General features: G+C 62.6%; 2 protein-coding genes across 6 annotated transcripts in view; both read right to left on the minus strand.

The window, feature by feature from the left end:
• Nucleotides 1-14,403, minus strand: part of ARHGEF4 (Rho guanine nucleotide exchange factor 4) — a 35,425-nt gene that overhangs the window by 1,315 nt on the left and 19,707 nt on the right. For 3 of the 5 annotated variants that reach the window (XM_045200663.3, XM_024568229.4, XM_053916797.2), the window contains 9 exons: nucleotides 13,321-13,460; nucleotides 6,255-6,434; nucleotides 5,236-5,415; nucleotides 4,989-5,168; nucleotides 3,601-3,833; nucleotides 3,209-3,338; nucleotides 1,873-2,004; nucleotides 990-1,233; nucleotides 282-359 (listed from right to left, as the gene is read on the minus strand). In XM_045200663.3, the coding sequence (XP_045056598.2) occupies nucleotides 282-359; nucleotides 990-1,233; nucleotides 1,873-2,004; nucleotides 3,209-3,338; nucleotides 3,601-3,833; nucleotides 4,989-5,168; nucleotides 5,236-5,415; nucleotides 6,255-6,434; nucleotides 13,321-13,460 (1,497 nt within the window). Of the gene's footprint in view, nucleotides 1-281; nucleotides 360-989; nucleotides 1,234-1,872; nucleotides 2,005-3,208; nucleotides 3,339-3,600; nucleotides 3,834-4,988; nucleotides 5,169-5,235; nucleotides 5,416-6,254; nucleotides 6,435-13,320; nucleotides 13,461-14,403 lie in introns of those variants that run through there. The other 2 variants (XM_053916795.2, XR_008425953.2) reach the window with 2 other exon arrangements.
• On the minus strand, nucleotides 10,119-10,682 carry SMIM39 (small integral membrane protein 39). The gene has a single exon (XM_053916802.2). It carries the CDS (start codon nucleotides 10,287-10,289, stop codon nucleotides 10,119-10,121), a length of 171 nt encoding a protein of 56 aa, XP_053772777.1. The 5' UTR covers nucleotides 10,290-10,682.

Consider the following 14,403-nt stretch of genomic DNA (forward strand, 5'->3'; position numbering starts at 1 on the left):
GGGGAGCATGGAGCTGCCTGGAGGCCAGACCCTCAGTTCGAGGAGCAGGGCTGTGTGTGAGGGAGGTGGCTGCTGCAGGGCTGGACACTAGGGGCAGGCGGGGCAGCCAACACTGACACACATTCCACCGCCTGGGCCCCTTACCAGCCCCTCTGGGAGCAAACACTGGTGGGGGCAGTGGGCCCTGGGCCCAGCTGGTTTTGCTCTGGGCTCGGATGAGGTAGGGTCACAAGGAGGGCGAGGCTGTGTGGGGTGGGAGCACGGCACCAGCGCCTGCTCACCTTTGGGCTTCCCGGCCACCTGCAGCTTGCTGGCCTTCAGCATGGCCTGCTTCCTCTGCCCCTCAGTGATAGAGAAGCCTGGGGGGTGGGAGGGATGGATTGATGAGCTGCCTGCTGCCCTGCCCTCCTGGCCTGGGCTTCCAGGCTGGCACAGCCCCTGTGCACCCTGCCCGCTTCGTGGTGCTCCAGGACCCAGCATCCTGCTCAGCCCACTGGCCTTGGCTCCAGGCAGCCACGGGACCCCTTGGGGCCCCTCAGGGCCTCATCCTTCTTGCCCATCCCCCTGTCTTTCACCTGGTCTCTGGCACGGCCAGTATTGGGTGCCCTCTCTCTCTCCACTGTGGAGGCCACGGGCCAGCCCAGCCACTGCTGAGTGTGAGACATGGGGCACATGCACAGGATGGGGATGCCGTGGGGACTCCCTGCTCCTGTGGGCTTTGCAGGCCGGTCCTGCCTCCACCCGCATTCTCCCGGGGCTCCCCCACGTCCCTGCCCGAGTGCCCTGGGGTGTGCATGTGTGCAGTGGAAATAGCCCCCCAAAAGGCCAGCAGGCCCATGCCCTGGGGCTGAAATGAAGGGTTACTCTGCAGCCTCACAAACCCTGAGGCCCTGGGGCTGCAGGACATGCTGTCCTAGCCACCGGCTGTGCCCGCCACCCAGCACGACGTTGAGGCCAGGCCCTCGGTGGGTGGGGTTGCCAGTGCGCACCTGTCTCCTGGTCCAGCCGCACCTGCTCCCTCTCCCTGGCGAAGGCCTGGAGCCAGCGTTGCTTCTGCTCTGGCTTCCTGGCACACAGCAGGAGGCTCTCGCCCTCGGTGCCGCAGCGCAGCCGGAAGGCATGCTTGACGCTCACGTGTAGGTCCCTGTCCTTGCAGTCCCCCACGTCCACCACGTCCAGGCCTCCCAGGTCCACCCGGCCCTTGTAGTACAGCACGTCCCGGCGGAGAAGGTCCTACAGAGACAGCGGGAGCCGCTGGCCAGCCTGCCTCTCCGACCTCCTGTCTCCAAGGCCCTGCTCACCCTCCTCGCTGGAACTGGAAGAGCTGGTGGGCCTCCCCCCATGAGCTCACGAGGGCAGAGCGGGCCTGGTGCAGCCCCAGCTGTGCACTGGGCCATGAGGAGGAGCCGCCTGCCACCTTCATCAGCCTACCAGCCGGCCCAGGGCCCTCCAAGGGTGCCTGCAGGTTCGTGGGGAAGCAGTGCGGCTACAGGTGTGGGCCGGGGCCCAGCCCACACAGCACAGAAGAGCCCCGGGGAGACCTGGGCTCCCCAACCGGGCCTGAGGGCCAAGTTTGGAAAGAGGGATAAGTAGCTGCACAGAGGAGGTGGGAAGTGCTGGAGCGGAGCACCCAGGGCTCAGGGTGGTGGAGCCAGGAGAGAGGGGTGTTGTCAACAGCACGGGCCCTGGTCAGGCTGGGAGGGCCCCCCACAGTGCCTGGGCCACCCTCACCCTGGCCCACAGGGCAGCCAGGGAAGGGCCTGCCATACTCAAGACCCCAGGGACAGGGACACCCCTATGTGGGGCTTTTCTCTGGGCAGCTGCTTCCAGCCCTCAGGCCCCTGCTCCCCAGCGGGGACAGCAGGTCGGTACCTTCTTGCAGTAGATGAGCTGGTGGTCGAAGAGAAAGAACATCCTCTGCTGGCTCTTGGCTTGTGGCTGTGTGACAAGCGTCAGCTCCCCCGAGTGGATGAGTTCAGAGCTCCGGACCAGGAGGTCTTCCCCCTGGGGACCCGCGGAGAGCCAGAGCTCAGTGCCCCCACCCTGGAGCTGAGAGGGAGCAGCAGGCCACAGTGACCATGAGGAGTAAAAAGGTGGTTTGAGTCCATGGTCTGCAAAACAGGGCCCCACGGCAGCCTGCGGCACGAGCCATGAAGCATGGCCGACCCCAGTGAGGTGTCAGTGAGACACTCTGACGCTGGGCATGCAGGACGGGACAGAATGTGAAACGTCCCACTAACGCGTTTCTGCTGAGGACGTGCTATTTCTGGGTATCGCTTAGAACGGTCACGTCAGCTCCACCTGTCACTCTTCCTCTTTCGAGGAGGCTGCTGGAGCACACAGGCCTCCCTGGGGTTCCCTGGGCCCTGGGCTGGCCAGTGCCGCCCTCCAGAGCAGTCAGGCGTGGCTGAAGGGTCCCCCCACCCCCACACCGAGGCTGGCCTTATGGGGGCCTCTTTTGGAAGACCTCCGTCCTCCCCTAACTTCAGTGTCCGAAGTCCCATCATAGACTTCAAGCTTCTGGAGGAAGTGCTGCCCCTTTCAGGGTCCCCCGGGAGTGAGTTTGTTGGGGTTCTCAGCCAGGGCTGGCTTCAGAGCTAACCTCCAGAAAAACAGAAACCAAAATAAAACCCGCAGGGGTTCCAACTCTATTTCTAGGGTGGGGCCCAGGAAGCTGTCTTTTCATACCATTTCATGGCTAGTGGGTGGAGGTAGAGAAGGGACAGGAATGTCACCGTTCAGGCCTCTGTGCTGCCGTGGAAGGTGGCATAGGCGGGTCTGGGGGGACTGTGCAAGTCAGAGAAATTGAGTGGGGCTCCGATGGGCAGTGACCCATTTTTGCTGATGCTCTGGCCAGCCTGAACCCTTCTGTTGGGAGTCCCCAAACCTGGGGGTCTGGCCTGTCCACTGAGAGCAGAACAGCAGCTCCTTGGTCGGGGTGGCGGGCCACACTTAGGGAGCAGTGTCCCGCTTCACTTCGGCGGCTGCGCCAGTGCCCGCTCTCTCCACCAGGCCAGCCCGCTGGGCGGCGGTGGCAGCAAGGGCCAGGCAGCGCTCAGGTGTGCCCCCTGGGTCCGATCGGCTTCCCTGCCCCTGGCTCTCATTCACCAGCTCCTGGAGCACAGCCCCTCCTGCGTTCTTCAGAAGTGAGTAGGTTTTAAAGCAAGTGGCCCAGCCCACAGCACTTTCTGGAGCCCCTGGCCCTCACCTCCCAATCCTCCACCGAGCTCTGCCACTGAGCGATCTTGTCGATATTTTCAAGCCTCCGTTTCCGCTCATTGATGAGCCGGGCCACCTTCTTCATGGCATCTAAGGCAGCTTCCACGTCTTTGAAATCCCTGCAGCAGAACAGACTTGCTGCAGTGCCGAGAAGTGCCGAGCACCTCCTGGGGCCCCACTTGGAGCTGCTTCCCCAAGGCTGGGCCCCTCAGCCTGCCATTGTCTGCACCTGTCAGCCTGAGGGCCACACAGGGCAGGACAGGCTCCCCCCTCATGCCAGCAGCAGCTGGTGAGAGCAGGGACGGCCTCACTGACTGTCACCCAGTGCCCGCAGGGGCTCCCCGCACAGCTGCCCGCCTGCCTGCCCAGGCAGCCCCCTACCGGTGCTGGGGGTGCGTGTACTTGAGCAGCTCGGCCAGCTGCAGCGGGTACTGGCAGATCTTCTGCACCGGCGTCAGCAGGAAGCCGTCCAGGGAAATGTCGATCATCTTCTGCAGCAGCCGGCAGGCCTCAAAGAAGTAGGTGTACTTGCTGAGTCTGGTGAGCCGGGAGAGCTCCAGGCAAGCACTGGGGTGGTTGTTGCAGTAGTCGGAGTAGATCTGGAAGTGTGCTTGCTGGGGGCACAGCAGGTGGTCAGGGGCTGCCTCTCCCGTGGGCCCGTAGGCACAGGGCGGGAGTGGGGGGCCTCACTGCACCATCTGCACCCTTTCCCCACCCCCTCATGGATCAGCACGAACTTCGCTAAGTCCCGCCTGCCCGGGGACACCAAACACTTGCAAACAGCAGCGTGTGCTGACCCTGTGCAGGGCCCTCAGCAGACACTTGGACAGACACACAGTCAAAACTCAGTGACTCGGTGGTAGTGACGAAGAAGGCCCAAAGGAGAGGGCGAGGGGATTGAGTGGGTGCCAGGGCCCACTCTGCCCAGTGTCCTGCTCCTCCCTCTCTGTTTTGGCCTCCTTTTCCCTCTTTTTTTTTTTAAACCTTCATCTACCAGGGGCCAGAGAGAGGCCGGGCCAGCCACATGGCGAGTGACCTGCGGCATCCTGGACTTAGGTGGCCACGGAGGACAACAGCCGCTGTGGCACTCACACCAGGTGTGGTCAGTGGAGGGCCTGCGCCCACTGCCCGGGGACGGTGCCCCGAAACCACCTGCACTCAGGCACTTGGACCCCCACATGCTCCTGCGGGTGCCCAGACCAGGCTGCCCCCATTCTGCCGCTGGAGGGAGGTGGTGGGGCCTTCCCAGCACCCCACAGGGTATAGCCAGGAAGGAGCCCATGGTGTCCCCAGTGGGCTGGCTCGGCATCCAACCCACCACTATCACAGGATGGGGTACAGCCTGTGCTTCCTTACTGGACGAGGTAGGAGGTGTCCCTCTAATCTGGACCAGGCCAGGGGACCTCAGCTATGTGCCAGCTGGCGTTGGCCTGGAAGGAAGCACTAAACTATACACGCAAAATCCCCAGAACTCCCTAAGAACAAACAGCCCATAGGCACTCAACAGCCAGCCAGCCAGCCAGCCAGCCAGCCAGCCAGCCAGCCAGCCAGCCAGCCTCCCTCCCTCTGCCGGGAGGAAAGCCTGGGCCAATCGCAGGCCCCTGCTCCAAGGAGCCTTCTGGGCTGTGGTCTGTCCCCGAAGAACCAGCGACACTTATACACAGTGTTGAAGGGTGAGGACTTTTGGGCAGGTGAGGGAGTGGAATCTGGAAGCTTCCTGGGGAAAGAGGAGGGAGACTCTGGGCGGCAGGTGGGCGGGGCGCGCTCACGTGCTCCAGGAAGCAGGCGCCCAGCTCGCTCAGGTGCGGGCGCTCCCTGTTGAACCTCTGCTCCAGCGCCTGCGCAAAGGCCGTGTGGCACCGGTAGATGTCCTCGATGTTGCCGAAGATGGTGCGCAGCTGCTCCTCACTGAACATGTCAGCGCGCTTGCGACACTGCCTGATGTAGCCCTGGGGACAGGGTCGGGGTCAGGTCCCCTCCGGCCCCACCGTGCCCGCGCCGTGCGCTCGGCCTCACCTCGCAGATGTCGCGCAGGTGCTTGATGTAGTCGCGCTCAGTGCTGAGGATCTCCCGGATGACGTTGGTGCGCATCTGGTCCCGGCTGCTGCTCTGCGTGCCCGCCCCGCCGTCCTCCACTCCGCCGGCCCCGGGCCGTAGTGCCTCGTCGTCCGCGGGCTCGTCCTGGTTCACCCGCAGCTGCAGGCGAGACGGATGGTCAGCACCCCGCAAGCCTGGGCTCCCCTTGCGCCACCCGGAACAGTGCTGGGAGCGCAGCCACAGCAACCTGGCCGCGACTGGCCTGTCTGGGACCAGCCTTCTCTGTGGGCGCCCTGCCTGCCGTGCCCCGCACAGGGCTGGGGACAGTTTCTGAGCCATGCCTGTCACACTGGGCTCTCTGGGGACCTGAGGGAAGTGGACAAGTGGACAATGACCGACGTTGCCAGCTTTCAGACCTTAACTGAGAAAGGCCTGGGGTGCGGGGGGGGGGGGGGGGGGGGCACAGCTCCGGGAGTCTGGGCTGGGGAGGTAACCAGCCGGACTCCAGGTCTGGGGTCTCTGCTCCCTATCACCCGGCCTGGCCTTCTGGAGTCTGCCCCTGGACTCGTTCCTCAGGCACCAGAGGGACCCAAAGCGGGGCCCTGTGAACTGTGGGCCACGGACTTCACGCTCCTCGCTCCACGCCCCGGTGTCAGCTCCAGGGTCACTGTGAACCTGCACCCAGTGGGTCCGGCGGGGTGCCCCCTGGTGCTTTAGGGAACACCTGCAAACCCGGGTTGGTGGTGGTGGGCAGACACGCAGGCTCCCCGTGGAGGGACCCCCACACCTCCTGTCTGACCCGGCCCTCTCCTGCTGCTGGGACCCCCTGAGGGTGGTGGGAGGAGGAGGAGGGCTGTCACAGCTGCCTGGCCAGCCATCCCAACCCCCACCCGGCCTGCCTGCCAGCCCACAGCCCCGAGTGTCCAGTCCATGGTGTCCAATGCCACAACAGCTTCTGAGCAGAACCAGCCAGCTCTCTGTGGGCCTGGGGGCCATACCCGCACGAAGCCAGCTGGAAACCAGCCCTCGCCATCGGCCACACGGCCCCACCACCACTCCCTGTTGGTGGCGTCCATTACTTCCACGACGTCCCCAGCCTTGAAGCCCAGTTCCTGGTCGTCCATGGTGACGTGGTCCCAGAGCGCTTCCGCGCAGACCACACTGCCATCGCTGATGAGCTGTGGAGACAGCCAGGGACAGCCCATCAGTGAGGCAAGGCTGCCCTGCCCCTGCCCTCTGCGCCCCACCCCTCAGCAGCCCTGGGAAGGAAAGATCCCTCTGAGCCGGCGCTCTCTGGGGAGCAAGGTGGTGCTCTGGGCTTGCCTGGAACGTCAGGGCTCATGGGGAAGTCGGAAGGGACCTGGACCACTGGAGCTTGGGTGAGCGCAGAACCTGACAGCCCAGCACACGGCTGCTGCCCTGTGAGGGTCCCCCTTCCTCCGTCCCCCTCCGGCCAGCAATTAAACAATCACCCCTCAGCTTCATCACTCATCTCTGCTCTGCTCTGTGACGCTGGTGCTAGGTCACCGCTAGCTGCATTCTGCTGGGCCTGCCACTCCCTGTTAGGTCCTCCTCACATGACATTAGAGGGGACCACAGAGCTGCCGGGATACTTGGGGGTCCCCTGACAAGCCACAGTGCTGTCTCACCCAGGTCCAGCGGCACCCCAACATGGCAACGGCGGGGGCCGGTCCGCAGTTCATTTTGAACGCTTGCAGCACCAGTCTGCTGTTCTCCCACCACCCTCCTAGGGAACCCCAGCTGCGCAGCACCCCTCCGAATACGAGGTCCCAAGCCCCCAGGGCTTCCCGTCCTAATGACCGCAACCTGGCCCCTTGTGACAGACCCCGACGAAGAGGCTCCTGTGCAGCTGGTTGCCAGTCAGCCGCCTGATGCCTGGCTAGCACCCTCTGCTAACTTCTCTGTGCAGCAACAGCTGATGAGGGTCCGCCTTCCTGCGTGGTTGCGGACCCCCATCAGGAGGCCCGGGGTGTGCAGGGACCTCATGTCCCATCCCCAAAAGGTGGGCAGCCGGGGTGCTCCCAGCGCCACATCCTGTGGGCTGACAGTTGCTGTCCTGCAGTGGGGGCTCAGTGTCTACTCCAATAACGAGGAGGCTCTGGGTGCTTAGGGGGCAGTTCCGGGGACCGTGTGGCAGGGGAGGGCCGTGTCCCTCTCCGCGGGGACCGAGTGCAGCTCTGGTTTTCTGTTTCAGTAATAGGCTGGCTCCCTGGCTCAGAGCAAGCCTGCTGGGAAACCACCTGTTCTTCACATCTTCTGCCCCACACCCCAGTGAGACCACTCCTGGGAAGCACTCACAGCCTACGTGCACACCCGCTTTCACCAGGGCTGCAGAGTCCCCAGGCCCCCCAGAGGGCCCTGGGCACAGGGCACTGTGCTGTTCCCAGGAGGCAGCAGGTCTCCTCGAAAGACCATGCACCCACCCAGCTGGAAACACCGATTTGAACGCGTCCCTTCTGCAAGGACACGTGGCCCAGGACCACAGCTCCTGGCTGCAGTCTGGACGGGGGAAGACGAGAGGGCTGAGTGAGGCCCTGGAGCGGAGCCAGCCTGTAGCAGGCAAGGAGCCCAGTGCACCCTGCAGGCCTTGGGGCTCTGACCTGAGGGCAAGAAAGCGGCAAGGGGCTCAAAGGCAGCCTGCCCCTGCCGCTGCGCGCGTCCCCTCCAGAGCAGAGACCATGGTGAGCGTGAGCCAGGACAGAGGGCCGTTGTAGCCTCAAGCACATACAAGCATCAGGACTTAAATGCTCTGCGTGACGAGCCACCGAGACCGTGGAGCTTCTTGGGTAAACTGAGGCTTGGGTCCAGCAGGGAACAACACTCCTTGTTCAAGCTTCGTGGCGTTGGTCCTGGAGAAGTGGGGTCCTAACACTCCCCCCACCTTGCTGCCCAGCCCCTGGTGTGCCCCTGCCCGCGCACGCTCACACGCTCGCCCATGGACGCCACACGTGAGGCTCCTGAGACCACGCTGGGGGTCCCGTCCGCCCTCCACTCACAGCAGCGACGCACATCTCCAGGGCAGCTGCACACTTGCCCTTCCTGGGGGGCTCCTGCCTGGCATGCACCAGGTCAGGCACCACCCCACCCCAGCTTTCTTCAAGAGAGCGCGAGCTGAGGCCCCTCTGGTACCGCTCAGCGCCCCCTCCCCCTGCATTCTCCTGCCAGCCCTGCACCGGTGTGGTCCTGCGTGTTAGGACAAAAGCCCCTTCTCAGACCCTCCTCGCCAGAGCTGGCTGTACCCCAGAAAGCATGCCGGACCCCGACGGTTTCCCGAGCCTCCACCCTCAGGACTGGAAAGTCACCGGAAGTGCCCTGAAGGCGCAGGGGCTCTGGGGGTTCAGGACACGGGACACAGCGGGCCACAGCAACCAGACAGCCAGCCTCTGCACCCAAAGGGGACATCGAGACACGGTCAGCCCCCAAGAGACCAGCCGGAACGTCCTGCTCTGCAACCACCTAGTAAAGCTCCCAGCTCCCACCCTCCCTCAGAGCTTCGCACATCTCCGCACACGACCCTGCCCTCCCTCGGGAAAGTAAAATAAAAGCCTTGCCCCCGCATTTTCTTCTCTTGGTGAACTTCCCAGCCGGCCTGGCTGACCGCTGCAGGGAAGGGCAGGAGTGCAGCACAGACACAGGGCTTCCCAGAGAGACGCGGGTTCCCTGCGCCTGTCACTGGCCCTCACGCCTGTCCTGGTAGTCACCTGGAAGCCCTTGGTGGTAGTGGAGGGATTAGTTGCTTTTGTCATTTTGTCACTGCATCTGGCCAGCATCAGAGGCACTTGGTAAACACACAGGCAGGAGCAAGTCCCCTGTGTCCCCGTGCTTCATCCCCCTGGGGGCCCCCAGTGACAGCGTGCTGGTCACAAGGCTCTGGTGTAGACCCACGGGCAGGGGGCACTCGGATGAGTTGGTGCGACAACAGTCACTGTGTATGTGATGTCACCGAGACAGTACAACTCCCTGGGCTGGAGGAGCGTTCTGCCTCCAGGACAGCCCAGAGGCCGCCAGGGCCCACGCAGCGTGGGTTTCGGTGCAGAGACCCATCTTTCCTGGCTACTGTGTCTAAAGTGCAGGTGCCCAGAAGCCAAGACGACCCGCGGGTGGAAGGGGGAGGATCAGGCTCACTCGTGGCTGGGCGGTGACGAGCAGACGCCGGCCCTTAGGTGTGGGGGTTTATGCGGGGCAGGTGAGGGGCTGTGCTAGGTGAACTCGTGCCGCTGAGATTGTGACAGGCCCGGGGAAGCCGGACTCTGCCCCAGAGTGCCCCCTGAGGACCACCCGCTCTCCTCCCACTGCGCCCCATCTGGTGAAGAAGTGCAACTGCAACCGCAACCTGGGGATGCAGCTCCCAGGCGCCTGAGCCGCGGGGCTGGAGGCAGTTCAGAGTGCGGAGTGGGGGCGCACCAAGCAAGACCACATATCTTGAGGCCAAAAATGGAGAAAGCCGGTAACACGTGAAGAAGAGCCCGCTCGTCTTCCACAGACAGCTCTTACAGCCACACAGGAATGCAGGCCCGGGGCGCAGTTCCCAGACACCCGCAGCAGCCGCGGCCAGAGCAGCACCCGCATCTCCAGGCGCCCACGGCGATGCGCCATTTTAGCCACGCGTGCGCGCACACACTACCGATGCCAGAGGGAAGGACCCGGGCACATGGGCCACCACGCCCCGGAGTCTCTGAACGCCGCATTCCCCGGGTCCGGGCGGTTAGGGTCACAGAGTCGGGCGCAGGGAGTAGGCGGACACCGCCGAGCAGGGATGGAGGGGGAGACAGACGCGGGGTGCAGCGGTGCGCCATGGCGGCGCCACTCACCCGGAGGAGCCGGGCGCCGGGCCTTGGCGGTCAGCGGAAGGCCAGCAGGAAGACCAGCACGACGTTGATGAGGACCAGGAGCGCCAGCACGGCGAAGACCACCACGCGCTGAGCGCCGGGCGGCAGGTTGCAGCGCAGCACCGCGCGCAAGGCGCTCCCGGGGGCCGCAGGGCGATGCCGGGCCTGCGGGACCCTGGCCATTGCACGGGGCCTCCGCTCGGCGCTAGAGATCCCGCGGCGCAGGGACACGAGTGAGCGGAGCCAGGAGCGACCGGAGGGGGCGGAGCCGCCTTGCTCCCGGCCAGCTCCTTCTGCGCAGCCGGCACGTGCGCGCCAGGGCTCCCAGCCCCAGCCCGGCACTGAGGCTGGGCGGGCGCAGGGCTCTGACCTGGGCGACTCCGTGGGAGCCTCAGGGAACCGGGATGGCCAGGTACACAGAGGGTGGCTCCCGGGTGCCGTGGGTCCTGGCAGACACAGGCGTACCTGAGCCAAGGGGAGGGGCCAGGGCGTCTGATTCCTGGACCAAGAATGCCTGTGGCCCAGACTCCGCAGAGGAGTCCACGCGGTTCTGACAGGACAGGGAACCGGCGCAGCCCTCAAACCACACGGCGGGACGGGCCGTGGAGCCAGGATTTGCACTCCGGGCGGACGGAGGTGCTTCAGAGAGGCCGCAACTCAGGATCCTGTTCGCTGACCCTGCCCATCAGGGCATCATTTTGTCCTTGCAGAGAAGCAGCTGGCTTCTTTAGCTGCTGACCACCCCGCCCCTGGTTTTGTTGCGGTATAATTGACAAATAAAAATTGTGTTTATTTAAGGTGTGAGACTTGATGTTTTGATATACGTATACACGTGGTGAAATGACCACCACACTCCAGCCGACCTCCACACCCACCCCCTCAGCCCTATGGTCCTAGCACATTTCAGGTGCACAGGACGGCCCTGCTGACGATCCGATCGTCACCATGCTGTGATTACATCCCCAGAACTTATCCTTCCCACGCAACTGTTACTTTACACCCTACCCTGTGGCCGATTCCTCCCCATTTCCTCCCTCCCCGGGCCCCTGGCAGCCACCATTCTACTCTCTGCTTCTGAGTCGGACTCAGGTTCCACACGGGAGAACACCCAGGGTCGGTCTGTCTTGACGTGTCCTGCTGACTTTGCTCAGCATAGTGTCCTCCTCCAGCTCCATCCATCTGTTGTGACAAGGGGCAGGATTTCCTTTGGTTTTGGTTTTAAGGCTGAATAGTATCTCGCTGTACCCATGTGCCAGGCCGTCGTGACCCGTCCGTCTCTCGGAGGACATGCACTGTTCTGTGCCTGGCTCACTGAACGCCGCCGCCTGGACACGGAGTGCAGCTGGCTCTCCGAAGCTCTGATTCCATCTGTTTGGACGTCACATGGTAGATGTTTTTCGCTTTTTGAAGGACCTCCACGCTGTTCTCCACAGTGGCCGCACCACTCAGGGACAGGCACTGCCTGCCCGACCCCCAACGGCCCTGCACCTTCTGCACCGCTGTGCTCGGGGGCCGGGGCGTCACCCAGCACACATTAAACACCCAGCACGTGAGTCACACACATGCAGCACACACCTGTACCCATCACACCCACACCCGCACACTGGCACCCAGGCACCCACACGGGCACCTCGCTGTGGCCCCCCTGTGTCCGCTGCTCTTCAGGCCCCAGGTTTTGGGTTCCCTCCTGCTTTGGAGACTGAGAAGTGATGTCCCCTGAGGTCGCTACGAACAAGAGGTGGCCACAGTCTAGAACACAGCACTCATGTGTCCTTAAAAACACCACATGCGAATACGTGGTTTCAGAGCAAGCCCACACCACTCAGCGTGGCTTTCCTCTGACTTCTGTTGTTCCCGTAACTTCCAGGTAGGGGGCCACATTGAGTGCCAGCAAGCCTTCCCTCCACACGTTTGAGATGGCAGGGAAAGCCCACGGAGCCAGGAGCGCACAGTGGGACGTTTCTGCTCCCGGAAGACCCAGCAAACTGGCCTGTTGGTAGAGAGCCAGCACTCTGCTTCCTGGGGCTTCTCACTCATGAGTCTCTGTCCAGCTGCCCACCGATCAGAGCGGGGCTGCCTGTCCCCAGTACCCCCAACCCCCAGGCACAGCAAGCCTCCTGCAGTCCCCAGCAGGGCCCAGGGGCTGCACCCACCAACCCAGAGGAGACGGAGGCCTGGAGGAGGGAAGGACTCCTCGAGTGTTCTCCACTGGCCAGGGGCCCAAAGGGGGTCAGACCCAAGGAGGTGGGCCCTCAGCCCAGGCCCTGTCCTTCACGCCAGCCAGTCCCTCTCAGGACACATTTCTGGGGCTTATTCTACCTGGGGATCAGGAAATGCTAGTGGGTCTCAGAAGGGACAGCAGCCTGGTGGGGCAGCCAAGTAGAGGCCCAGCCCCCACCCACATCAGCTTGCTGCTTCCCATCCCAGGAGACGGCTCTGCAGCACCCTGACCCAGTCTTCCTCTGTGAGGTGGCAGGTCCTGCCCCCCATCCTGGGGGGCACGCCGTGGGTCCAGAGAAGACAAGGACCCTGGGAAGCCCTGGGTGCTCTGAACAGAAGACAACAACCCCACCCTGTCTGCTCAGTGACCTCCAGCACCAAGAGGGACCTTTGAACCAAACAGGACACAGATTCTCCATACGACTCACAGTCTAAAGGACCCACATTTCCCTGGGCCAGGTGTCTACAGAGCCGTCCTGGCTCCTGGCTTTCCCTGTGCAAAGCATCTCAGCAGGCCAAGGTAGGCCAAGAAAGGCAAGTAACCTGCAGGCAGTTTCCATAGCAACAGCAGTAAGCTTTGAGCTCTCGTGGTTTGGGAAAGCAATCAGTGTTCCCTGGCCTCATCTCTCGTGCTGCCCAGATGACTTCTAGGAGGGTCAGGAGCCCCCTTCTTCCAAGCTGAGCTTCTCACAACCGGGATGGCTTCCCAAGTGCTGCTCAGAAGGACAGACCAGCACTCTTCCATCTGTGGTCCTGGATGTCCTGCCTGCTACTCTGGGTCCCCTGCAGGCCCAGAGGGCACCAGGGACAGCCCTACCCTTGGACAAGCTCTGCAGGGGGACTCCCTACCCTGGAGGAATATCCCAGGCTGAAAGTGCTCCGTGTGCTTCCAGCACAGAAACCGCAGACAAGCAGGCTGGCAGAGAGTGTGGGAGCCACCCAGACAGCGGCCAGTCCTGCCCAGCCCCACCTTTCACCCCCAGCCCTGCCCTACCTCGTTGATGGCCAGCTGCTCGCCGCCACCACCAGGGTGGCTGTAGTGGTGGCCGGAGCTGTGCCCATCCTCGTAAAGGTCCTCCTCACTCCCGGTCTTGTCGGCATGGATGGCCATGTCCAGGGCTCCATCGGGGATGGCTGGAAGGATAGAGAGACCAGTTGGCAAGGAGGAGCTGGCGTTGGAGTGGAAGGGGGACACCAGCAAGAAGACATGAAACTTTTCAGGACAAACGCTCCTTCCTTGAGAGCAGGGAGAAGACCTGAGGCTAGTTCCTCAACCCCCGTTCCTGCAAACACGCGGTCTGGCTGAGAGTGCACTGGCCGGCCAGTGTCCACGCCCACTGAGCGTGGGACCACACGTATCTGCCGCGGCCCATGCTCCGTGTCCCTACCAGCTGGATCCAGTTCAAAACCACTGACCAATGAGCCATGTGGAGTATAAGGCCCTTCAGAAAAAGGCTAGCAGTTTATTATGAAATGAAAAAAATAGTATGAAATATATGTGGATAGTATATCCACACAAATATACATTATATACATGCAACTGCAGTTTGAAAAGTAATAAAATAAACACGCATGGTACTTCTCATCCTGCGTAAGAGAAATACCAGAATATTAGAATTCAACCTCCAGCATATCCTACTCCAATCCTACTCCTTCTGTCTCCCTTAGAGAAATATCGAATACTCCCAACTTCTTATAAATCCCATGCTTGCCTTTGTTTCAGCGTTTATCTCCGTTGAGCTTTGCCTGACTTGATTTCATGCAAATGGAGTAACTTGTTGGTTTTCTTCCCTGACCGGCCTTTGTTAAGCACCTGCTCGAGTAGCTTGGGTTGATTCAGTCTCTCTGATGTGCTGTCTTGCCTGTTACAATTATTTCAAACTTTGCCTATTGTTCCCTGTGTTGTGCTGCTGCTACCGTGAAATAGGAGCACAGGGGAGTCTCCCCCGTCCGCCAGGCCTGCGGCAGGGCCAGGTCCTTATAGGTCCTTACACTGGGCGTGCAAAGAGCCGGCAAGATCATTGAATAGAAGAAAGGCCCTCCCCAGGCAGGCAGATGTGCCAGAGAAGTCAAAACG

This window comes from Desmodus rotundus, chromosome 13 (assembly GCF_022682495.2).
Source record: "Desmodus rotundus isolate HL8 chromosome 13, HLdesRot8A.1, whole genome shotgun sequence".
NCBI classification, from domain to species: Eukaryota; Metazoa; Chordata; class Mammalia; order Chiroptera; family Phyllostomidae; genus Desmodus; species Desmodus rotundus.